The sequence below is a fragment of the Xenopus tropicalis genome, chromosome 5 (genome assembly GCF_000004195.4).
Source record: "Xenopus tropicalis strain Nigerian chromosome 5, UCB_Xtro_10.0, whole genome shotgun sequence".
In the NCBI taxonomy this organism is placed as follows: domain Eukaryota; kingdom Metazoa; phylum Chordata; class Amphibia; order Anura; family Pipidae; genus Xenopus; species Xenopus tropicalis.
In genome coordinates, this window is record NC_030681.2 from 51,055,097 (window position 1) to 51,080,368 (window position 25,272).

The window sequence follows — 25,272 nt, forward strand, 5'->3', positions numbered from 1 at the left end:
AAAAGCCAATTACAAGCACAATCACCAATTTTCTCCATAATGCAGTGCTATTTTCCTGGGTTCCAGCATTGCTGCAGTCACAATGGGGAGTTGCACCTGATGTGCAGAATATTTTCCAGTTTGCGTCATTTCTGGTGTTTGGCATGATAGTGACGTGTACGCCCTGTTCATAAAAGCATGTGCACAGCACCCATCGACAAAGAGCACCAACGGTATCTTGGAGCCACTGCCAGGTCTGGAGGTGGTGATGCCAGTGGGCTGGCTATGGCCCTCTAAATAATTTTTATGGCCCCCAGCCTGTTTAAAGGCTCCACAGACTTCATTATATGACTCTCCAACATGTTATATGAGCAATAGTTGGCCCACTACATATAAATTTAAAGTTGGACAGCACTGCTCTACTCTACAGCAGCGTACAACAAGCACAACTATACAGAAGTGCAAGGAGCTCCTTTCGGTGCAAATACCTTTAATGAATGTGGTTATTACACTTATCTGAGGAAAATTGTGCAAACACAAATACGCTTGCAATTGTTATAATGAGTCCTTTAAGATAAAGATACAACACACTACTATAACTATAAATAAATACATCACAGTATTTATTTATTGCAGTATATATTTATCAGCCCATTATGGTAGAGTTGGCAGAAATTAATAATAATTGGGTACCACTGTTATTATAAGTAAGTTATAGATATGTTTTTTGATATTTAATTATCACTGATATCATTGAGTATTATCTTAGTATTGGGTGCTTTATTATTTTAATGATGTGTTTATATGTTTTTCTTTTTATTATTCTTATTGGCACATTTACTAATCCATGAACGTCCGCAAATTGTCGCGACTTTTTCACGAATTGTCGCGACTTTTTCGTCGCCGTCGCGAAAAAATCGGATTGGTTTTTCCGCCGTTTACAATTAGTTAATACGGAAAAATCGCGACGGTGACGAAAAAGTCGCGCAAAATACGATAAAGTTGAGACGGCGGTGAAAAAATTGCGCAAAATACGAAAAAACGAGATGCCGACGAAAAAGTCGCAACATTTTCGTTTCCAATCCGATTTTTTCTCATTCGGGATTCAGATTCGTGGATTAGTAAATGTGCCCCTTAGTGTTCTGGAGGTATAAGCAGTTTATCATAATTAATAATTACGGAGTGTTCCTTATTTCTTTAGAATGTTCGTGACCCAAACATTACCTTTTCTTCAAATTCAAGAGAAACATATACAAAGCAATTATAACTACCGGTTAGAGTAATAATCGGCCAGTTATGGAATTTTCATAAATGGTTTAACATTTTTGAGATATTTAAGTGTAAATTGCATATGGCCAACAAGCTGGAACATAAACATTCTCTTTCGGTAACTTTGCCAAGTCACGCTCACTGAAAAACAGTCGGTGCAAAGTGAATAAATCAAAACTGTTTCATCACCACATACTTGGGGAGCAATAAATAAAAAGTGGATGTTTGCTTTAGACTTGATTGTTCTACCAGTATTACTTAAGTGTTATGTATTTGTTACGTTTTCCATGAAGATAAAATGTACCTCTTTTACTAGGGAAAAGGATAATTAAATGAAATGCTCTTTTCTACCAAACAGTTTGAAGTACAGTTGCAGGAAAAGCCGTCATGGTTACTAGGGATGACTATAATTTCCATAACCCATACAAAAATGTAGTTGTTTTAAAACTCAATATAACATTTTGTTGCAATCATCTTAGCACTGGATGCTGTATGTGTAGCATTAGCAAGTGGCCCTCTAAATAGTACTGGACACCTAATGGAGACTAGGGTGCCAAGTCTTTATAGAAATCCCAGCTGCAAAACAATCCACCTGGACATCTCAGCATCATAAAACTTGGTCAGCATAACATTGTTTTATTATTGCTAAGCTTAGCACAGTTACAAAGCAGCAACAGACAGAAATAAACATATATTTGTACAAAACACACCAAAATAGATAATTGCAGGAAATCAGCAGACTGTATACTACTTGAGTACAACTTGAAATCCTAACTTGTTGTCAGCGGTCACTGACCCTGGCAAACAATAAAACAAACTAACTGTAAGGCATCAGTTTTATTGTTATTCAATTTTGCTGCTTTCTATTTAGAATCTCTTCTACTTACATGATATTCATATTTCCAAGCTATTGTCTTGCTGCTAGGAACCAGAGATCAGTTTTAGCTCCAAGCCTGAGAACTCTATCACCTGACAAGCACTTGAGAATAGTATATTGAGAATATCAATTGAGAATAATATAAACTTTTTTTCTCGTCTTACAGGACAATTGTCCCCTGCTTTATAACCCACGTCAGTTTGACTATGACAAAGATGAAGTTGGTGATCGCTGTGATAATTGTGTCTATGTGCACAATCCAGCCCAGATTGACACAGACAATAATGGAGAGGGAGATGCATGTGCTGCAGATATTGATGGTGATGGTATGTCTACAATGAGCATCGTTATTTCTTTTGCAGCTAGATGGAAAATATGAGATCAGCTAGAACATGTATGGGACCTGTTATCTAGAATGCTTGGGACCAGGGGTATTCCCCAGTAAGGGATGTTTCCGTAATGTGTTTTCGGATGGTCTTAGGCGACCCCTGGCGGTTGTGAACCGCTGCTTTAAAGAATTATTTGCTTAAAATTAGCCTATGGGAGATGGCCTTCCTGTAATTTAAAGCTTTCTGGATAATAGTTTTCCAGATAAATGATCCCCTACCTCTGGCGTGGATAAGAATGTGGCCTGTAATGAAAATTAATGGTTTTCGGGAACCACAGTTTACAGATTAATACCACTCTGTTTTGAATTTGGGCCAGTCACTTAATTTTCCTATGCCTGCAATATCCTTGCAGTGCAAAAGCATATTTTTTTGTCTTTTCTTTTCTGAAACTGGTTGGTTTTCTTCCAGATATCTTGAATGAGCTTGATAATTGCCCATATGTCTACAATACCGACCAGAAAGATACTGATAAGGATGGTGTTGGTGACCAATGTGACAACTGTCCATTAATGCACAATCCAGACCAGGTATTTTTCAAAATTGCAATCATATGAAAAAATAAATATTATTAGCATAACAAAGTCTAGAATGAATATTGAAAATGTAAGTCTTAAGGTTAGTGTTCCAGACTCCTATCCTTACTTAAAATAGTGAGTTTATGGCCTTGATTCATTCTTTGTTCAGCTTAACCCAGAAATTTGCTGAGGAAGGTACAATGACATGCAATTTTACCTTCCCTTCAGGCTTACAACTAGAAAAGTCGTTGGTTTGGACAAGACAGTTCAGTGTAAAATTCAGAGAGTCTTATGTCTTTTTCAGAATATCTTGCAAAAAACTGCTTTTTTTGTACTTAACAACTGCTTTTCATGGTCTTTTTGCCCTTTCTAAGAAAGACAAATAAAGCTAAGCTGCATAAACAAATAATATTTGATTTTACATTTTCTTTTTACCACAAAAGTAGAAAAATATGGTACATAAACTGCAGTTTGGCGTATGAAGTGTTGTGCACTGAATTTTCATTTGGAGGAAAACTTTACATTAAAAAACAATTCAAAATTGAATATTAGCAGATCAAACCTATTATTGTCATTGTGGAGGTTTGTTGAATCTTGCACCTTATCTGTCAAATGTGCTAAACTCAGCCTTTGTTTTTAGACTGATGTGGATAATGATTTAGTTGGTGACCAATGCGATAACAATGAAGACATTGATGAAGATGGTTACCAGAACAATTTGGACAATTGCCCTTACATTCCTAATGCAAACCAAGCTGACCATGATAAGGATGGTAGAGGGGACGCATGTGATTCGGATGATGACAATGATGGTGTTCCTGATGACCGAGACAACTGTCGACTTGTTTATAATCCTGACCAAAAGGACTCTGATGGTAAGACCAAATTGAAATTAAGTGACTAGGGGAGCAGGAAAGACACAGGACAAGGACATGCAATTTTGAAAATGACTTAAAGAATGGTCTTACGAAGTTGTGTGTCCACTCTGTTTTGCTCCATAAAGTCTTAACAACTCTGAGTAGGCAAATAATTCTGATGCAAAAGGCATCTCTTTGTCATTGTCAATTTCAGAATAGTGGGGATGGATACATTGAGCAATGAACCTATTCCTTACATGGGCATTTTAAAGAAATCCTTACAATTAGACCTCATATAGAATGGAGCTAAAAAGTTTGCATTACACTCATGCTAAAAGAACAGCAAGTTTTTCCAAATTATAAACAGCAAAGTGTGCAAAAATCTCTACCTTATATATATATATATATATATGTAGACAATCGATCAAAAGATGGGCCGCTCCACACAGGACTTATCACAAAATTCAATGGTTTATTGAAGAATAGTGAAGAACTGACGTTTCGGCTACTCCTGTAGCCTTTATCAAAGTATATATATATATATATATATTTATATATATTTTTTTAATTATTACTATATAAAATTAGGGATGCACCAAATCCAGGATTCAGTTTGGTATTCGGCCATTTTTGGCAGAGTTCGGTTTCAGCCAAATCCACGGTCCTGGCCGAACGAATCCAAATCCTAATTAGCGTGTATTAGCATATGCTAATTAGCATTCGGAAGGGTTAAATGTAAGGAGGAAAACCACGCAGTGAAAATTTTTAACTCTTATGGATCCTAATTACCATATGCTAATTAGGATTCGGTATTCGCCTGAATCCATCAGGGTGGATTCAGAAGTTCAGCCAAACACAAAAGACAGGGTTTGGTGCATCCCTATATAAAATCATCCCTCAGTAAGTGCAACACTGAATTACAAGGTCATGACTTCTTGCAGTCTTCTCCAAAAACAGCAATCACCATCCTTCCTTAATCTGGACAGAAAAAATGATATTTACCTTATGAAAGAACAGTCTGCCCTGCTGGATGTCAGTTCTACTGCCCCCCCACCTCATATTACTACTGCTATCATTTTTTCACTGTGCTGTATTTCTAATGCCTGTAACTGGAAAGATTCTTATTTTTCTCAGATACATATGGCCTAAAGCTTAGATTGTGATTTATTGGGACTTTCTCATGATAGAGAACCCTCAAGGGTATGTGCTTGTTATTAAATATCCATCATGGAATTTTGCTGCAGGGTTTCTTGTCAGGGATGAAAGACCAAAGCCAGTTACCTCTAAATAACGTACCTTACAGCATGCCAGAAAAGCATGAATCAAGAGACTTTGACTTTACCATGTACCACTGCCAAAGTTACTCTGAGTTCACAAAGATTAATATAATTTTCTTGTGACAGATGTAACCACAAATATCATATTAAATTAACTGCAGTTTCCAGTTGCAAGAAGCCTACAGTAGCTCCATGATTTAGAGTTCTCTTCATTTTTGAAGATTATTATTATCTTATAATATTCTTTCAGGTGATGGTCGGGGTGATGCTTGCAAGGATGACTTTGATAATGACAGCATACCAGATATACTTGATGTGTGCCCTGAAAACAGTGACATTAGCGAAACTGACTTCAGGAAATTTCAGATGGTACCTCTGGATCCAAAGGGAACTGCACAGATTGATCCCAACTGGGTGATTCGCCACCAGGGCAAAGAACTGGTACAGACAGCCAACTCAGATCCTGGCATAGCTGTAGGTAGGATGATTTCATTTCTTAACAATTGTCCTACCTCCACTGGAGGAGAAAAATTGTTTTTCTAGGTTAGAAGCAATTGTGGAGAAGTAACAGATACTGAAAAAGTCATTTTTTCAGGCAATAATCCATACTGTATATAGTTGGGTAGTTTATATTTACTTCTATACAAGAGCATACATTTTAATGTGTGTTAATTTGGTTCTCTTGTTGTGATAGTATTATGGGTTTTTTTTTTCTTTTGCTATTGAGCTATTGAAAAATTATTGATTCTTATTCAAGTAAATGGAGAAAATGACCTCCCTTTGAATTTTCATGGTTGAAAGGAGTAAAGTCTAGGGCCTAGTTCAGAGGTATATGAATTTACTTTACAAGCAAATTGGTTTAAGGATTCCCATAAAATCACATATATGGCTCTAACCCAGGGATCCCCAACCTTTTTTTACTCCTGAGCCACATTTAAATGTAAAAAGAGTTGTAAAGCAACACAAGCATGCAAAAGGTTCCTAGGGGTACCAAATATGGGCAGTGATTAGCTATTGGTAGTTCCTATGTGGACCTATAGCCTACAGGAGGCTCTGTTTGCATTACACATGGATTTGATGTAACTATAAAGCTTTCCTTGTAGACAGGAATTCAAAAATAAGCACCTCTTTGAGGCCACTGGTAGCAATATCCAATGGATTAATGAGCAACATGTTGCTTGCAAGCGGATCACTGCTCTAACCCATCTCCCCACCACACATATGCATATACTCCACTGGCAAAGTATATGGGGGTCAAGCTAATGGCAAAATATAAATGATGGTTTAGGGGTTTCTTTACTACTTTGTTCATTACTCCAACTCCATTACTTTTACAGTGGAGAACAAAGGTCAAAGATTTTCTACTCATAATGAGGGGAACAGGGGAACATATCTTTTTACACATAAAAGCACACTGGGAGGTATGAGAGGCTTGGTTTATAAATAAATTTTGGATCCTGCACTATGGATTTTTCATATAGATAAATAAAGGTTTTATGAAGTCTTCTGTTCCCCATGTAATTTACAATCATTTTCACCATATAATAACTGTTGCACACCGATAAGTTGATATGAATATTATTTAAAGCTGTTTGCTTTTTTAGTGATCCTGGATTGTTTCTTACAAAGCTAAAGTAATTTAATTTAAAAAAGAAATTAATTAATGAATTAATTAATTGCATCATACCTCATGGAGTGAAATTATAATTCATGTTAAATTACAAAAACTATCATTTTTGCCTATGATCTGTGACATTCTTTCCCCATAATTTGTGCAGGTTTTGATGAATTCAGCGCAGTTGACTTCAGTGGTACATTTTATGTGAACACAGACCGTGATGATGACTATGCAGGCTTTGTATTTGGCTACCAATCCAGCAGCAGGTTCTATGTTCTCATGTGGAAGCAGGTCACTCAGACATACTGGGAGGACAAACCATCTAGGGCTTATGGGTATTCTGGTGTGTCTGTCAAGGTTGTAAACTCCACTACAGGAACTGGGGAGCACTTAAGAAATGCCCTCTGGCATACTGGGAATACACCAGGAGAGGTATAATTCAGCTTATTAACTATGATTTATTCTAATGAAACCTTTGTACTAAAGTATTTTTATTTCGTTGACTATAATACTGTTTCACTTTGTTTCCCTAGGTAAGAACCTTGTGGCATGATCCCAAAAATGTTGGCTGGAAAGATTATACTGCTTACAGATGGCATCTGACTCACAGACCTAAGACTGGTTTTATAAGGTAAGTCATAATATTAATAGGAACTACCTAACACATCATTTTGCAAGTAGCTACCTTAATTTAACTTGGGAAAATTAATTGTGGGAATGTGCTAATAAATATATTCATTTGTGAAATTTACCTTTTGAAGGTTATTTGTTCAAATAAAAATGCTTGTCAAACTATAGAGAGCTTTGCAATAAATATTCTGTAAAACTTTGCTAATAAATATTTTACTGACATATGAGTTGATATTATTTAAGCACATTGCTAGCTTGAAATTACATCATACATTTTCCACTCACAAAAGCTCAAAGCCCTTTACTTAAAGGAGAAGGAAAGGCAAAGTCACTTGGGGGTGCCAAAATGTTAGGCACCCCCAAGTGACTTAAATCACTTACCTTTTATCCCAGGCTGGTGCCCCTGTTAGGAGAGAACAGCACCAGCCGGGGTAGCTGCAGCACTTCCTCCTTCCGTCTTCTGTCGCGCGCATGCGCAGTAGAGTGAAAAGCTGAACTTTAACATAGAAGTCGGCTTTTCACTCTACTGCGCATGCGCCTGTCCTTAGTCCTTCCAAAAATGAAGGTGGAAGAAGGAAGCGCATCGCTACAGGTACCCTGGGCTGGTGCTGATTTCTCCTAACAGGGCACCAGCCCGGGGTAAAAGGTAAGCGATTTAAGTCACTTGGGGGTGCCTAACATTTTGGCACCCCCAAGTGACTTAGCCTTTCCTTGTCCTTTAAAGGGGTGGTTCATCTTCAGGTTTTAGTTTAGTTAGTTAGTTATAGAATGGCCTATTCTTAGCAAGTTGTCAATTGGTCTTTATTTATTATTTGCCTTCCTCTTCTGACTCTTTCCAGCTTTCAAATGGGGGTCACTGTCCCCAGCAGCCAAAAAACATTGCTCTGTGAGGTTACAGTTGTATTGACATTGTTACTTTACTTATCTTTCTATTTAGGCCCTTCTCTATTCATATTTCTGTCTCTCTTTCAAACCATTGTCTGGTTGCTAGCTGAGAGCAACTGCAGATTGTTTCAGGATAGCACCATTATACTAAATGTTAATTTGAAGGTGAACAAGCCCTTAAATGCCAACCTATGTATATGGTCTTTTTACCTGTTGTGCCCAGGAATAGCACCAAAACCTGCAGAATTATAAGAAAACTATCCCTTTCCACTTCTGGCTTCCACAAGTGAACTTCTTGACATGAGTAGAGTATAAATCTAATGCACACGTGCAAGTGTGTCATTATACGTATATGTGGTATAGTAATGCATCTATTAGTCATGATCAACTTTAATAACATATGATGGTTTATAAGGTAAAAGGGAGGGTTTTGTATATTTTAGCATAGCAAGGTGTTTTTCGTGTTTTTTCTCCTCTTGACTAGATGAGTCATCTTAAGACTATAAAGTTTCAACTTCAAAACATAATCAATATGAATTAATCATTAATGTCAATTTTACTAAGTATGGGTATACTAATTATGGATTTTCCTTTTTTGTTCAATACAGACTGCTGTGGCAAATACCATGCTTTAATATATTTAAAATACTTTCCAAATAACCCCTTGATTTTTGCCCATATTAAAGGTTTTCATGTTAGGATGTGAAAGTATTTGGACATAAGCCAATGCAAACACCAGTAACTTTAAAAAGGCAGAAGTGGCCAATCTAGAGATTGATTTTTTTCATTTTATACTCATTTTGAAACACGAGCTGTTCACATAGTTTCCATCTTGCCTTACAGAGTTGTAGTATATGAAGGGAAGCAGATCATGGCGGACTCAGGCCCTCTTTATGACAAGACATATGCTGGTGGACGACTGGGCCTCTTTGTTTTCTCTCAAGAAATGGTTTACTTCTCTGATCTTAAATATGAATGTAAAGGTAAGTGTTCCACTAGAAAAAAAACATTTGACGTGGTAAATACGTGCAAATGTAATAAAATTATTTCCCAGTCAACATTTTGTTCAACTGTGAAAAAGAATTGATCAAATGCTTTCTCTTTACATGTGATTTGTATTTAGCATTGAGGATTCACACATTCAGACATATTTTGACACAAACTGACACATTCCATATGGTTTGATAAATGTGTCAGTTGTGTAAAGTGTTGGAATAGGATAAACCTTTTCAATTACTGGGAATGCTTTTGGATTTTCCTAGTTTGATCATCAATGTATCAGCCACTGTTTTTTATATTGTATATGTTAGACATACATAATATATAACAATAGCAATTTGGAGATGTTGTTGTTTTGGGGGTTTCTTTTGGATATTTTGTTTTTTTATCACAGTTTATGAATAACAAAGAAAAGCAGTTAAAAAAATTGTATTTTAAGACTAGCTAACCTAAACTCCCTACAGGTATGGAATCTATTTTCCAAAAGCCTTTAGGCTAGAAAGATGAAAAAAAATTGAATTTCTTGCAGAATATTGTTAAATAAACAATTCTTACTTTTTGATGGATTCCCTCTTCTCTGTAGTACTAACAAAGAGTGCTTTGAACTTGATGGTAATCAGCCCACATATATCTGAGCTTTTAGTGAGCCTGTGTCCCACTGTATTAATAAGAGAATACCTCATACCTGATGTTAACCAGACCATCAAACATGTGTTTAAATGGAAAAATAGTTAACTGGGTTTTTTTAATTTTTGTCAGTAGGTTTTAGGTATGTGTCCAAAAGTATGAAAAAACACTGCATTATGGGGTGCCTTACTTGTATTTGTAATTTACGATTGTGTTTTATGTAGATGATGAAAACACAAGAAATACAGCCTATGCCATTATATTTTGCTCATGATAAAATCATGTCCTCAAAAAGGACATTTCTTTGCCGTATTAGTATGGTTATCCAATGATAAATTATTTACAGCTAATGTTCTGTACCTTAACACAGGAAAAACAACTTAGACTTGTCTGAAGTAAAGGCTAGGAAATGTACCAACTTAAGATTACACCAGGGAACACCACAAGCAGAAAAACATCACATGCAGGCCAAGATTAGTTGGGAAGGCCACAAAGGCCCAGGCCTAGTTGGCAGGACTGAACAGGTATGCTCCCTGCGCTGCATTTGCACTGGGGACTAGGCAAGCAGAAAATTTCTCAGCTATTTAAATATCCCACCCTCCCAGTCCCCATTAATGCCAATCTGTATTGCTATTTATGCACTCCAGGGGTGGGTGGAGAGGTTTGCATACTGTAAAGAGGAGGACGTGGCAGTGGGGCATGGGTGGTGTTAATGGCTATCCTAGGGGAGTCCATACTTCAAATCCAGCCCTCACCATAAATGTGTCTCTTGACTGTGTAGGCAGCATAGAATTGATACTAGCAGTGTAGACATCACACCTTGGGATTGGCAAGTGATTTGGGGACAGAAAAACAGATTACGAGTGAGCTTTAAGAAAGCACTTTTTATAAGTGTTGTGACCTTTCTGATTTGCAGCTGTAAAAATAACCCTGTAACAGTAAACACATTTTAAAAAAAATTATTTAAATTGTTTCCATTAAAATGTTAAAACATATACATTTGTAGTTGTGCAAAAATGAGATGATACAAAATAAACCTATAACATAATACTACCAAATTAGGCATATCCTCAAAACTACTTAAATAAGTTGAAGGTCGAAGCACAATGCTTTACAGGCGTTACTTTTTGTTTTGTATTACTTTGGTTTCCAAGTAGAAACCATATATAAAAAGAGAGGCTTAGATCTGAACTTTTAGAAGAACTTTCAGTAACTTATACTAAGGGCCCCGGGGGGGGGTGTTGGAGTTTAAAGGAAGAAATAATGAAAGAAACCATGGAAACTGTTTTGGCGAACATTAAGCAATTATCCCTGATCTAGCTGGAGCATATTGATGGAAACAAGCCTGTTCTCATTAATACATCCATATGTTTGTACAGTGTATTATGTAATCTTTTTGCAAGCATCCAACATTCATTTGCTTTTAGGATTACTGTATAAAGTGCTCGTGGGATTCAAGACCTGAACATCTGTTGAATTCTCCTGTCATAATTAACATAATAGAGAAATGATTTATGTACATTTGGTTTTAGAAGACCACCTTTGTTCCTAAATGGCTAAAAAAACTTCCAACACTACTTACGCAAGGGATAACTACGTGGTATTTTAATAGTGTTCGGCCTTGAAAACTGTAGTTTCTTTCTAAGCTATGGCACTATTAATGTGTTTTTTGTTCACTTTTTGTTAAATGAATGCATACTTCATATATCTGAAAGGTGTGCTCTTGTAATCATGCCAAATAAAGTAAGTTAGGCTTTTTTGTATGAAAAGAGCAGTAAAGATTCTTTGTCCTGGTGGTTTACCCAGCATTAGCGTACCTACCCTAATACCTTTAGTCTTCAGGCAATCTTGCTAGGTGGGGGTGGGAAATGATGTCACAGGGCGGTGATTACACCAGAGGCGGGTCTATGACGTGGCGATAAGGCGATCGTCATGTAATTAAAGACCAGTCCTGTCTGCATTTCCTTATTTGGAAAACTGTGCAGGCAATTTTGATCCAGACAGCCCCTCCAAAAATGGGCTGTCTGGGTCAAACCGAGCAGGCAGCAACCCTACCCAGCATACTGGGCAGTAGCAAGCCAGCAAGTGCACTGGTACATTATTCTGCACACTTTGTGCATCTCCCTCTAACAGTAAAGCTGAAGACTAGACCTATGAAACCCCAACAGGGAGCATTGTAATGCCTAAGACTGGTAGCAATTAAGGGGCCTGTTTGGGTGCACTAACCCCTGCAGTTACCTTGAAAATGAAAAATCACCCAGCACTAATTCTATATAGGCTAATAATTATTTATTAGTTGTTGTAATAGATAATAATAGATGTTTCTGGGTTAAAGTCTTTCCCCAGTATAACAGGATGAGGTAAATAGGCACAATATAGGTAAATAAACAGGCAAGTAAACTAGTCCTGTTTGTACAAGTTATACACTTGCTTTTTGCCTTATCTTTTGAAGCAGTTCATCTCTGAAATACTGTAGACTGTATAATTAAATAACAACACTACAGAGACTATTTTCCTGAGTGGTTCATTGCCTAAATGGAGTGTGTGCTGAGTATTTTTGTTATTCTCACAGGGGTCAATTTATCAGAAATCAAGAAAAAAAAATGTGAGCATGGGGAAAAATCATTTTTTCCTCCCTCACATGCTAACTTATTAAAGAAATATCTCAAAACAATAGTAGAGTTGAAGTTTTTTTTGCTAGAAAAAAGTTGCCCTGCGACAAGAACTACAGTGTTCCATTCATTTTCAGTGCGGTTAAATATCGCATATTGTTTTAATGAACTTGAAAAATATGTAAATAAATATAATTGCTTGAGGTAATTCCCATTGATTTTCTATAGAACCAGCTTTTACTTTTTTTTTTGTTGACCACTTTTTTTCTCTAATAAAGCTATTTGAAGCTTCAGAAAATACTTGCGCAGGTATTTGTGTTTTTACTTGGCATTTAAAAAAAAAAACTTTTTTTGAAAGACATGAATTTTTCAAAAGCTTTTGAGGTCATGTAGAAATCAGTGGGAGCTCTCCTAGACGTTTTTTGTTTTTCACTTCACTTTTTCATATTTTTTTCAAGCTATTAAAGTGATGTTAAGTTCACAATTCGAGGAATTTGCATTTGTTTTGTTTTAATTAATAAATAAGTAAACATAAGTGTTTTTTAAAAATATGAGTTTATTTAAGGTTGTAAAAACCTTTACAACTACACAACTACTAATTTTGATAAATCTGTCTTTTAGTATATTAAGTTACAAGAGGCAAAAGGTGCAGGGTACTGTAGCAGGTATTAAAGCTGTGCTTCTCAACAAATTACTGCACCAAAATGAATTCCACAGTGAAATGTGTTTAATGTTTGACTCACAGCACTCTATAACTATTTACTTTTATCTTTGCAGATTTCTAAAATCTCATTCATGCCATATGTGGAATGTACTGTAGATCCTGAGTGACCAAGACACCTCAGCTCACCCTGGTATTTCCAGACTTCATTCGATTTACCTCTACAGGGAGAGCAACACCTCATGTACTCTCTGAGATGGAAACAGAGCAGATGATGATTAGGAGCATCATACACAGAGAAGAGATACAAATGCATCATGAGAGCTGTTGAGTTAATGAATCCGTAATATAGTGATTTGTACATTCTCTACTGATGCAACTTTAATATTACTTAAGATAGGGATATTATATATATATATATATAAAAGTCCACACGACAGCACCACACTCCGAAAGTTGCTGCAATGTAGCTGCCCCTGTGCACGGAATACCAAATAGATACCAAATCAAACACAACCAGCACCAAGGGTCTTGTGGTTCAAACAAATATTAGTGTATTATAATTGCATGTACAACCGACATTTCGGTCCCTTTTGGGACCTTTTTCAAGGTGAAACCGAACGTCGGTTGTGCATGCAATTATAATACACTAATATTTGTTTGAACCACAAGACCCTTGGTGCTGGTTGTGTTTGATTTGGTATATATATATATATATATATACTCCTAACCTATAGATATTTAATATGTTTTTGTTGACTTCATTTTACCAACAAGCCTACAGTTTTTGGGATGCCATTACTGAAGTTTGAGAGATTTGCATTGATATGTAGCTAATGTAAGCCCAGTATCTTACATTAATGGTTCTGACAATTATGTCTGCTTCCTGGTGAGAAACATTTCTATATATATATATTACCTTTGTCAAAAGAATTTGAGAAAAACAGAGTTAATGAGGAAGATGTTGTTCTCTCTTGAGTTTTAGGGTAAAAGATCATAGCACTTTGTTTACATGTACCCCCTACCGTGTAGCAGAAAAGTTCTGATTTAACGGCATTGGTTACCATTCTAAGCTTAAAATTTTACAATGTAAAAAAAGTATCAGTCTTTTATAAATGAAGAATAAATTATGAATATTCAGAGGCGTAGTTATACCCACTAAAAGCACAATGGTACAGATGTTGCTGTTTGGGTTATCATGTTTCCTGTACCTCAAATACATGTCATCAAAATGCCCAGAATTCCCTCCTACATGTTTTGGAGCAAATACTGCAGGCAAAATACTTGAAATATCCCCAGTGCCATTGCAATAAGAGAGTGCCTTACTCACAAAAATTAAAAGCAGTTTATTAAGTAAGGATTATTTATATTTAATGTCATGTTGGCCTTAAAGGGGTTGTTCACCTTCAATGTGCAAATCATTTTAAACCATAAACAATGCATTCAGCATGTTAGAGAATCCATTTTCCATAAAATAGTTAAAAGACCACTGTAAAAGCTACTTGTTACACCTGTTAATTCAGTCCTTCTTTTGTCTCTCTGATCAGTTTTCTAAAGGGATGGGAATGGTCTACTTTGAACCTGACACACTGAGAAATTCCTATATGCTTACATCATCACATCCAGGCTTTGCCCTTATTTTGTCCTACTGGACCAATTCATTGGGTGCTTGTGCACTCTAACCCCCTCCCCCCCTGCACAGTGTACATGCAGAAGTGAAGGATCAGCAGAGGAATCATTCTGAAATGAATAACTCTTCAGCTACACATTTTTTGTTAACTATGTATAGATTGTTCTATTAATATGAACTGTTAGATTTGTGAATGTTGTACAAAGTGAACAATCCCTTTAAAGAGCAGCATAAATCACATACAGCAGGCAGTGAGAATATAATAAGAGCATTTAAAGCCCAGTTATAAACACCTACTAGTTTTGTGTGTAAAAACAGGTAAGTGCCTATAAGTGTTGGGTAAGTTATCATCATCAACCATCATCAACATTTTCCAATGGAGGGTTCAGGGTTTTCACAAGTATATAGAATATAAAGTTAGGGGATCTGTTATCTAGAGCCTGGATATCTAGAAAACCCCAAAATACAGCAGTGGCATAGGAAATCCTACTCAAACAAATAATTCTTCCTGTTTTTCTCAGTACTAATATGACCGTAAATCCATATTGATTGCAAAAAGACTATATTTGTTTTCTTCTTTAAGGCATGGTTCCCCTGAGCATTCCAGATAACATCCCATACATGTATATGTAAAAGTTTCTGTATGATATTGAAACATCCTGCCATCATTTCTGGATGAAGACTAGGTTACAGCAGAATATCTGTGAATACCTTCCCAAAGTAAAGTACACTTATTTATATAGTAAGGACTCCAGGCAGTATTTTTCCTGAGAAAAGTCAGCATATTCATTAACTTATTAATTATATTAAGCATCAGCCTATGGCCTGTTGGTTTTGCAAGCTAAAATATTTGCCAAAGCACAAACACCAAAGTGACAAAATCCTCATAGCAAAATGCAGGTGACTTTTACCCTTTAACCAAATTCATGTGTCAGTCAAATACATGTAGCCCTGCCCTGTCCAGGGGAGTCATTTCTCACGGAGTTAAGGTGGCCATACACGTACCAATAACAATCTTTCCTGCGACCATTAGTCCCAGGAAAGATTGTTTGTTCCCTCCATTGACGTTCAGGGCTGAATCATCAGATATGGAGGTAGAAACAATAGGGATTTTACCTCCACCTGACGATTCAGCCCTAAACACAGATTTTGCTCAGACGCCTTCACAATCTTTTGACCCGCCCGATCAACAAGACAGCGATATCCAAAGCTTTGTGATATCGTTCATCTTGTCAATCTGCCATACATGCACCAAATATCATATGATACTATGGGTGCATGTATGTCCAGCTTTACTCCTGTAGGAGTGTTTCCTTAGACATGTTCATGCAATCTGCCATTATGCATCAAAGCAAATATTATTTTTATTTTATGTTACAATTAAATATATATATATATAGGGTGGAACACTCCTTCAAAAAAAATTTACTACCCAGGTGCATAAACATATAAACATAATCTTCACAAACGGACCAACAACATTGTGAATTTTAGCTTAAAAACAAGAGTATATTTAGTAGGTACAAACAGCAAGTATTGCTGGTCCTTTTGTGAAATATATATATATATATATATATATATATATATATATATATATATAGGGAGTATGTTTTTGTTTTCCCAAAAAGAAATGCTTATGAAGTATCTATTTCAAAACTGTTTCAGGTAATCAGTGAAAAACTTTACACTTTATGAACTCTTTTGCATTTTAAGACAGTAATCTGATAGGTCACAATCAATATGAAAGTATGGCACTTTATTATACAATTATAGCAAGAGATATTTTCTATAAAATAGGAACAGATTTTAATTTTTTTTTAGAATGCAGGAAGACAGGAAAGGAATTATAACCGTGTACAGAAATGTATGTCTGAAAGTCATAAATGGGAAAGAAAAGAGAAAGAGAGAAATGTGTATTATGTACTACAACACACGTGAATCGTGTTCATCCAACATGGTTTTCATTTACTCTCACCCAGCTGCCTTAGTGACGCATGCAATGCCTTATTCTGGTTCACTGTAAAATGATGGATGTGTGGAGTATTTCGTTTTTAGCAAAATCCCTTTAAATTCACTTGTCATCTGCTGATTTATGACTGTTTTACGGTACTTTGTTTTTGTGGTTTGTTTTTGTCGTATGAATACAGTTGTGTTTTGTAACCATGTATGACTGTTGTAAATAGAAAAAAAGTACCACAAAATTCTTTAAAAACATTATTCATTTTTAGTATACTCTTTTTATAATCTTTCAGAGTGTTTTTTAATAAACCATTTTTTCAAGAACATTCAATGTACAGATAGAATTTTAATAAGGAAATGATATATTATGGGAAGCTGAAATGGGATTACGGTATAAAAAGTGTTTATTCCATTATTCTTTCTTTCTCTTAATTTAAATGAGGCCATTTTGTTATGGATTAATTGCACATTTTATAATATTTCCCTGTTAAGGATCTTGTTTAACTGTCTATTTTCCTTCCATACATCACACTTCATTACTTTATTAAATCTATGCATTGTCATTGATGTGTTGTTTATCTGGGGTTGTGTTCCACAGAATGGAACTGATGTTGATATTTTGCAGAATGTACAATAATTTTCTTCTTTTGTAAATTATTTATGTCATGTTTTCCTTTCTTTACTTACTTTATTAGTTATGTTGCCTAAAAGAAAGTTTCATTTTTGTTTGAAAGATTGTAAATAATTATTTATTTGGTTACTTAGTCAGTCTTTTACATTGAGCATCCCTAGTTTAGCCAGTTACTGCTTGTTATATGCTAGGAAATAAACTATGATTAAGGTTTAACAAAACATTTTGCATTAACTGTTCATTTGGGAACACACTTTAGCACACACAGAAAGTGCATTCACTTAGGCCACCGCCTACTGGCAATCCTCTTTGGATTCAGAATGCCCATGCATTTTTACTCTGGCTAGAACTGTACATGCTTTAGGGTATATTCTATGATAAAGGTTGATAAAAAAAAATGGCACCATAACAGCAAAAGGTAGCAGTTAAATAAGTCGATTACCATTTGTTCAGTGAAACTAGCCCCTGAGATGTTTATAGATATGCCTTTTCCTAGCCAACTAAAAATATTGCATTCAGCATAAAATTAAGCTTTACTAGAACTCAGTATAATATCTTAGGGGCTGATAATAAAACAATATCACAGCTGATTTACAATGGTTCACGCAGGGGGATACGTGCAAAAAAAGGCCACACTGTGTGGGGCATTGTGCAAATCGCCACAGGCCTCTGTGCTCCATTTCAATGCGGAGAGACCTGAACACTGAGCTTTAAATCTAGCGAAGCCTGTATTAGGCCGGACTAGGTTCAAAAGGGGTGGGGAAGTCATATAGGCGTCCTTCCCTCCTATCCACCCCTACTTTGTGTGTCAATTTGAGGTGCAAGGTATGAGCAGCCGGATGCTCCTCCCACATCGGAGCCTTGTCCTTACCACCATCCCTAAGTCAGGCAGTTAGGAAAGTGCTAGCTGTGCATTCTGTCGATGTGCTCGTCACTGAGCAGTGGATTTTTTTATCCAGAGCTTAGTGCAGAGCGAAGCATGAATAAACATGAATTCGAGTTTGTTTTTCTAAATCAAATAAACTTGCATATCGAATGGTCACTTATTTATTAATAAGGAAAACTTATGCTAATAAAAAACTCGAATATCACAAATTTTCCAACTTTACAAGATCTAAAAAATAAAAAAACTCAAGTTTGAGAATAAGGCTTGGGTTTTTGCACTTAATAAATACCAGAACTTCGAGTTTTCGAACCATAACTCGAACTGAGAAAAAAACTCGAACGTTGATAAATCACCCCCTTAGTGCTCTTGCACTTGCACCCCTCTGGGTCGTAAATGACCCCTATGAATTTCTATATGGCAGAGATCTTATACAAGACTGCAGAATATGTTGTTGCTTTATAAAGTCATGTTCATAATAACTTTTACACTTCAAACTGTTGTAAAGTACTTACATTAAATCCATTAATCTGGAATGTTGCTATGTCATCTTATATCCTACAAAGGGAGTTAATAAGAAATAGCTTCCCCTTGAATGTCAAATATATTCGGTGATGCTCATTAGTTTTACAGGTGAGCTGATTATCCTTTCAGTTTCCTTTCAGGACTCACTGACTACCCCTGTAGGTAAGTTTTCAGTGTTTATATTTTGAACGTATAACGATTATACTTATTGGAAATGGGTAACTGCTGTGTTCTAGCATCAACCTCTTATATTATGTAGCTGCTTAAAAAGATAATTAGAGCAGAATTCAGCACAATGACAATGCTGGGGCAGCTGTTACAATTTTTCCAGAGATAAGTATGAGTAGCTGAGTATGAGTGTCATTTTTTTTTGATGCATTAAAATAAAAATCATACATTTTTACACTGTCTTTTTGTCTTTAAGTATCCGAACTAATCTAGGAAGGTTTCCACTACGGGCTTCAGTAGTTTGCATGTGTTATAGTGCGACACCATCTGCTGCTAACATGCCATTTTTCACAGAGCAGGGTGTTCGCCTGTTGGCGAACATTGGAAGGATGAGGGTCACAGTTCTTATTATCCATCTGTTATATAAACATGTTAAGTACATATCGGTCTGTGCACCCAGTGAAGTTTACATTCTTAGGTACCTACCATGAACAAACACACACATTAATTCAGTTTCATCAGCAGCCAAATAAATGAGTACTAAACCTTAATTTGGTACTTACTGCACCAGGTTAAAGGTTCAGTATCTGTACAGTAGTAATGATCCAGGCCTTTACAGGTGTCACAGGGGCTTCCTATCAGTGACACTGCACATGTTCAGTGTGCTTGGGCATCTGATATGTTTATGTAGGGGAGTAGGGATTCAACATTCTCTTAGGGGCCCATTTACTAAACAATTTTGAGATAAATTCGTATTTTTTCTAAATGATAGAACATTTCAGTAAAATTCCACAAGTTTTTCGTGGTTTTAAATTTCCACAAAAAAAACGTATTTTGCGAAAAAAATACGAACATTTCGGAATTCATTAACACTTTGGTTACACTTTCATCGGGACTATATTTTCACCAAGTTTGATCTGTCGAGTGCCATTGAGTCCTATAGAAGGCTTCCAAAGCCAGCAATGGAAGGCTTCAAAGCCAGGATTGTTTTCATGGCGTCTACGAACTTTTTGTTGCTATAGGCAACATCATCAGTGATGTTTGTCTCCAGTGTTAATAAATACTGTTGGCTGGACCTGTATGTATGGTATGGGTGGGTGGAAGACCAATGCGAATGAGGACTAGTTATGTAGCTAGAGGACTAGCACCAACATATAGCTCACTCTTGGAGCTAGAAAAATAAGCAGAGCATTACTCCAAATTACAACAGTTACACAACACTTCAAATTACTTAAAAGGTGAGATGGAAGAAGCGCCTCAAGGGGCTTTACTAATGAACACTGGGCAAATTTGCACCTGGGCAGTAGATGAAATGAAATGCTAGCATTCATTATATCTACAGCTGGCTGAAAAAAGATAATCACTGGTTACTGCCCAGGAGCAAATTTGCCCAATGTTTATACATGAGCTCCACATGTTTTACATCAGCCTAAAAACCATTTTGCCTCTACATTGTTATTCACTAATGTTTAACACTAAATAGCACAGGTGGAAAGAAGTATTTGCGAAAATCTGAGAGCATTTGATAAATCTACTTTTTATATTTAAGTGGTTGACAGCGATATTCCATCTAATTTTTTCTAGGCTACATGTGCAACAAGCAAAGAAACACAGTGTGCTAAGGTCAGAATAGATAAATGTTGTCTTTTCCCCCAATTCTTTGGGGGCATCACAATTACGTGCAATTATTACGTGCATTGCCTCAAAATGTGTGTGTGCACACAAATGCACTTAGAGGAAACATTGGTCAACAGACTTGTTCTTATTTATATTAAGTCAATAGCGTTTGATATATAATGTCAATTTTCTGTGTATATATAAATACTGAAATATAACCCGAATAATAAGAAAAATACATCTTATGCATTTGAATGATAATCCTTAAACTGTTCATTGTATTTGTCTATTGTATTATTGACCAGGATTGGTTCCTTAGTATTCTTAGGGAAATATATTTAATATTAAACCAGTAACTTGGATATCAGCTTCCAGTTTGCATCATACAAGGATGAAATAAGTGTAAAGCAAAGTTTCCTGTCCAGAAATTGTATGTAATATTAATATTAGCCAAATGGCTTTGACTCTATAAACCTTCATGCAACTGCCTTTAAAAGGATTTGGTTTGATGGTCCTCTAATGATTTGTGATCTGTACTAATGATTAAATCCATGCACAAACACAATAATATCTGTTTGTCTTCTTCCTGTTGCTACATGATTATTTATAAACGTGATAAAAAGACTTTAAAAAGGAAAATAGTGTTTCTGTTTTAAAAAGGCCTTTCTCACATCAATACAATACACAGATGGAGTAATATACCCCCTAAATATAAGGATATTAGAAATCTCCAAAGAGTTCCATGACTATATTATTAAACCCTGCCTTCTCACCTAATCTGAAGCATGAGAGTCCCTTCCTGGCCAGCTGGCACCTGAAATATCCTAACTCTGCCCCGCCCCCTACATCATTAGCCAGTGAGGCCTGAAGAAAAAGGTGGCAACCCTAGCTACCCTACATAATAATGGCTAGGAGAAAAGCAAGTGCTTCCTAACAAATGCTATATACAATTTATAACGGGATCAAATAATGATAAAGCATTTGAAGAGCTCCCCGTTTCTTTGTCACTAATGTCCCTCTAACAAGCAAAATTATAATCTTCATACAACTACACATACATCTTCATACAACTACACAGGTCTTCAGCAACTTGAGGGTTAAAGGAACAATGTAAAGTATCTGTATTTTTGTTATTTCTTGAACCAACATAGTAAAATGAAAACTGTAGGGGTACAGGAAACAAGCTGGCCATTAGGGATCTTATTAGTTCACATGTTTGAGAATCTAAGGGAGCAAAACCCAAGTTTTCTCCCAATTATTTAGTTTTTCACAAATAAAAAGGTTGTAATATGTGTTACTTCTTACTCATTGAGCTCCATATTTGATGAAGTCCTGTGCTATACAGATAAGCTCCAACAGAAGAACAAGTCTTTAGTCAGCCCTAACCTGACTAAGGTGACCAGGTTGGTGCCCCCCCACCCTAAACTGGTCCCTTAAACTGCACATCATTCTTAGAGCTTATGTCCATAACAGAGCCCTATACCTACTGGCTGCCATATTGCAGGTGCTAAGGGCTGCCACATGCCATTCACACTGTGCTTTGCACCTTCCCCCTCCCTATCCTAGTTCCAGCACATATATCATCCTATATGACAATGCTATAGCTAGGATGGTGCTCTAAAGTTACATTTCCTTTCTGTAGCTTTATTAAACTCAGAATCTTAAAGCTTATTGTGCCCAGTTTTTTAATACAGATACTCTGGTACTGAGATTTTATCTTTATTCCAACTGAAGTGCTGGGTGATGGTTAGGTGGGAGACGAGTGCTATGTGTCTTGAAACTGAATATTGCCGATGTGCTAGCCTTACTCAATATAAACAGAATGGAACAGGTAAAAATATTAACTCTGTAGAGAGCTTGTGGTACTTCCACTTCTCTAAAAAGGAGAAATAACAATTAGGACAACTACAAAGGGGAACATGTTTAACATTTCAGTAAATAGGTATAAAACCTAGTTTAAAATTCTGTTTGTGTAAAAACAAAGGAATTAATACTTGCTCCCTGTGCTCCTAAAAATCAAAGCCTAACCTTTTACCATTGGTTAAACTATGACTTATTGATACTGAGAAAAATATGTGTATCTTTGTGTATGTGTTCCTTGAAAGTACCATGCCTGTATAATATTGGTTAGTATGCAGTGAAATTATGTAGGTTACAGATTTCTTTGAAAAGTTGTAGTTATGGGACCCCTATTTGGAATCCCAATACCCAGAAAGCTCTGTATTACATGAAGACCTTACAGTCCATTTTAAGCAAATAATGCTATTTTTTAATGATTTGCTTTTTCTCTGTAATAATAATAAACAGTACCATGTATTTGATCCCAACTAAGATAGCATACATTTATATCGGCAGAACAATCCTATTGAGTTTATTTAATCCTTTTTAAGATATTTACCAAATTTAAGCTATCTCACGATCTATACTACAGAAAAATCCTTATCCAGAAAACCCCATGTCAGAAGCATTTAGGATTATAGGTCCCATACTGATTTTACAGTGTGTTCAGGTCTAGCAGCTCTTTAATAAACCAAGATTACAGTTTGAAGCCTTTCTGTATGTGGTTTGTGCAATGCAGCTCATAGGTCTGATGTTCTATTAACCCTGCTCTGTAGAACTTGTGAACTGGGACATTGACAATCACAACAAACTTTCACTTTTACCCGGTCAGTTGCCACCACCTTCATTAAAGGTACTTGTCAAAATGCACTCCTTGCAATGCAGCTCACAGATCTGATGTTCTAGAAGGCAGGAAGGACTGAGCAGCGCTGAGTATAACTATAGGGAACACCCTATAGTTATACTCAGCGCTGCTCAGTCCTTCCTGCCTTCTGTTCTGAATCATGCACTGCTGCACCTATAGAACCCTGAAGCTACCCCCACCTCCAGACCAAGCAATAGCTCCAGGGTATCCTCAGCGCCCTATGTCAATTGGAATAGTTCATTTGCACCAAAACAATAGGATACACATGCCACACGCCAAGCACCAGAAATGATGCCAGCAAATATCAGAAATTACACCAGACAGACTTGAACATATTTGGTGCAATTGCACCCAATTTGTAATGCAGTACATGTGCAGTTGCATTTATTTTGCATAACTTGACACAACTAAATACAAACAATTTTGGCCCGTTTGTGTTTGTGTCTACAATGATGCCAGAATTCTAGGAAAAAAGAGTGTATTGTGGGGGGAAGAAAATGGTGATTGGAAAAAGCACTCTGCTCATTAAACTTTGATCATTGCACTTGCAGACATAAATGAGTCCTCATGGGTATATTGCTAGCAAGATGACTAACAATTATTAATATATTATGTCAATATATAATTTATATAAATTAATTGATATAAATCATTGTAACTATTAGTGGTTCCAGAAATTAAAATGGTTTAAAGGGGTTGTTCACCTTTGAATTCACTTTTAGTATAATGTAAAACTTTGCATTATGTAGCTTTTTATTCAGTAGTAGTAGTTTGGTTTTTCAGCAGCTATCTGGTTGCTAGGGTCCAATAACCTAGCAACCAGGCAGTGGTTTGAAAGAGAGACAGGAATATAAATAGAGGTGGGTCTAAATAGAAAAATACTAAAGGTTAACCTGAAGGTGAACCTCCCCTTTAATGAATGGTCAAATACAGCTATAATTATCAGAGCTACTCGGTATTTGCCACACTAAGGGGCCCATTTATCACTGTACAATTGGGTACGATTACAAAAAATTTGTATTTTGTTCTAAGTTTTAGAACTGTCTGTATTTTTTGTTAATTTCCATGGCTTTTTCGTACTTTTCATCAATTTGTGCGACAAAATCATATTTGTTGTAACAAGTACAAAAGTTTCGGATTCATTCAAGCTTCAGTATCGTGACATGGCTGCTAAACAGGTTGGGGGACAAGCATACCATGCTGTGGCCCACAACATTGTTTTGTAAACCCAAGAAATTCCAAAAAAGACATGACAACATTTGGATGAAAATTGGGCCACAGCTTTATTGATAAATTTATTAACACTTAGGGGCTGATTTACTAACCCACGAATCCGACCCGAATTGGAAAAGTTCCGACTTGAAAACGAACATTTTGCGACTTTTTCGTATGTTTTGCGATTTTTTCGGATTCTGTACGAATTTTTCGTTACCAATACGATTTTTGCGTAAAAACGCGAGTTTTTCGTATCCATTACGAAAGTTGCGTAAAAAGTTGCGCATTTTGTGTAGCGTTAAAACTTACGCGAAAAGTTGCGCATTTTTCGTAGCGTTAAAACTTAACGCTACGAAAAATGCGCAACTTTTCGCGTAAGTTTTAACGCTACGCAAAATGCGCAACTTTTTACGCAACTTTCGTAAAGGATAGGAAAACTCGCGTTTTTACGCAAAAATCGTATTGGATCCGAAAAATTCGTAAAGAATCCGAAAAAATCGCAAAACATACGAAAAAATCGCAAAGTACCGATCATTACGAAAAAAACGCAATCGGACTCCATTCGACCCGTTCGTGGGTAAGTAAATCAGCCCCTTAATATGATAACATTATGCCAACAGCTGCATTGCAGCTGGCACGATATTCCCCAATCACCAGGAGTCTCCTGCTGTAGCAGGTTCAAAGCCGTGGGCTGCTGAACGTGCTCAGCTTAACTCACCAAGTTTTCCAAATTCCATCAGGCCGC

The 25,272-nt window shown here is 36.3% G+C and overlaps 1 protein-coding gene across 1 annotated transcript in view; it reads left to right on the forward strand.

Moving 5' to 3' along the window:
• Positions 1–13,671, forward strand: part of thbs2 (thrombospondin 2) — a 49,052-nt gene extending 35,381 nt beyond the window's left edge. The window contains exons 15-22 of the mRNA XM_018094193.2: positions 2,292–2,451; positions 2,923–3,041; positions 3,670–3,904; positions 5,414–5,641; positions 6,942–7,213; positions 7,315–7,412; positions 9,140–9,279; positions 13,312–13,671. Coding sequence (XP_017949682.1) covers positions 2,292–2,451; positions 2,923–3,041; positions 3,670–3,904; positions 5,414–5,641; positions 6,942–7,213; positions 7,315–7,412; positions 9,140–9,279; positions 13,312–13,319 — 1,260 coding nt within the window. The 3' untranslated portion in view covers positions 13,320–13,671. The remainder of the gene's footprint in view (positions 1–2,291; positions 2,452–2,922; positions 3,042–3,669; positions 3,905–5,413; positions 5,642–6,941; positions 7,214–7,314; positions 7,413–9,139; positions 9,280–13,311) is intronic.
• The last annotated feature ends 11,601 nt before the right edge of the window (positions 13,672–25,272 follow it).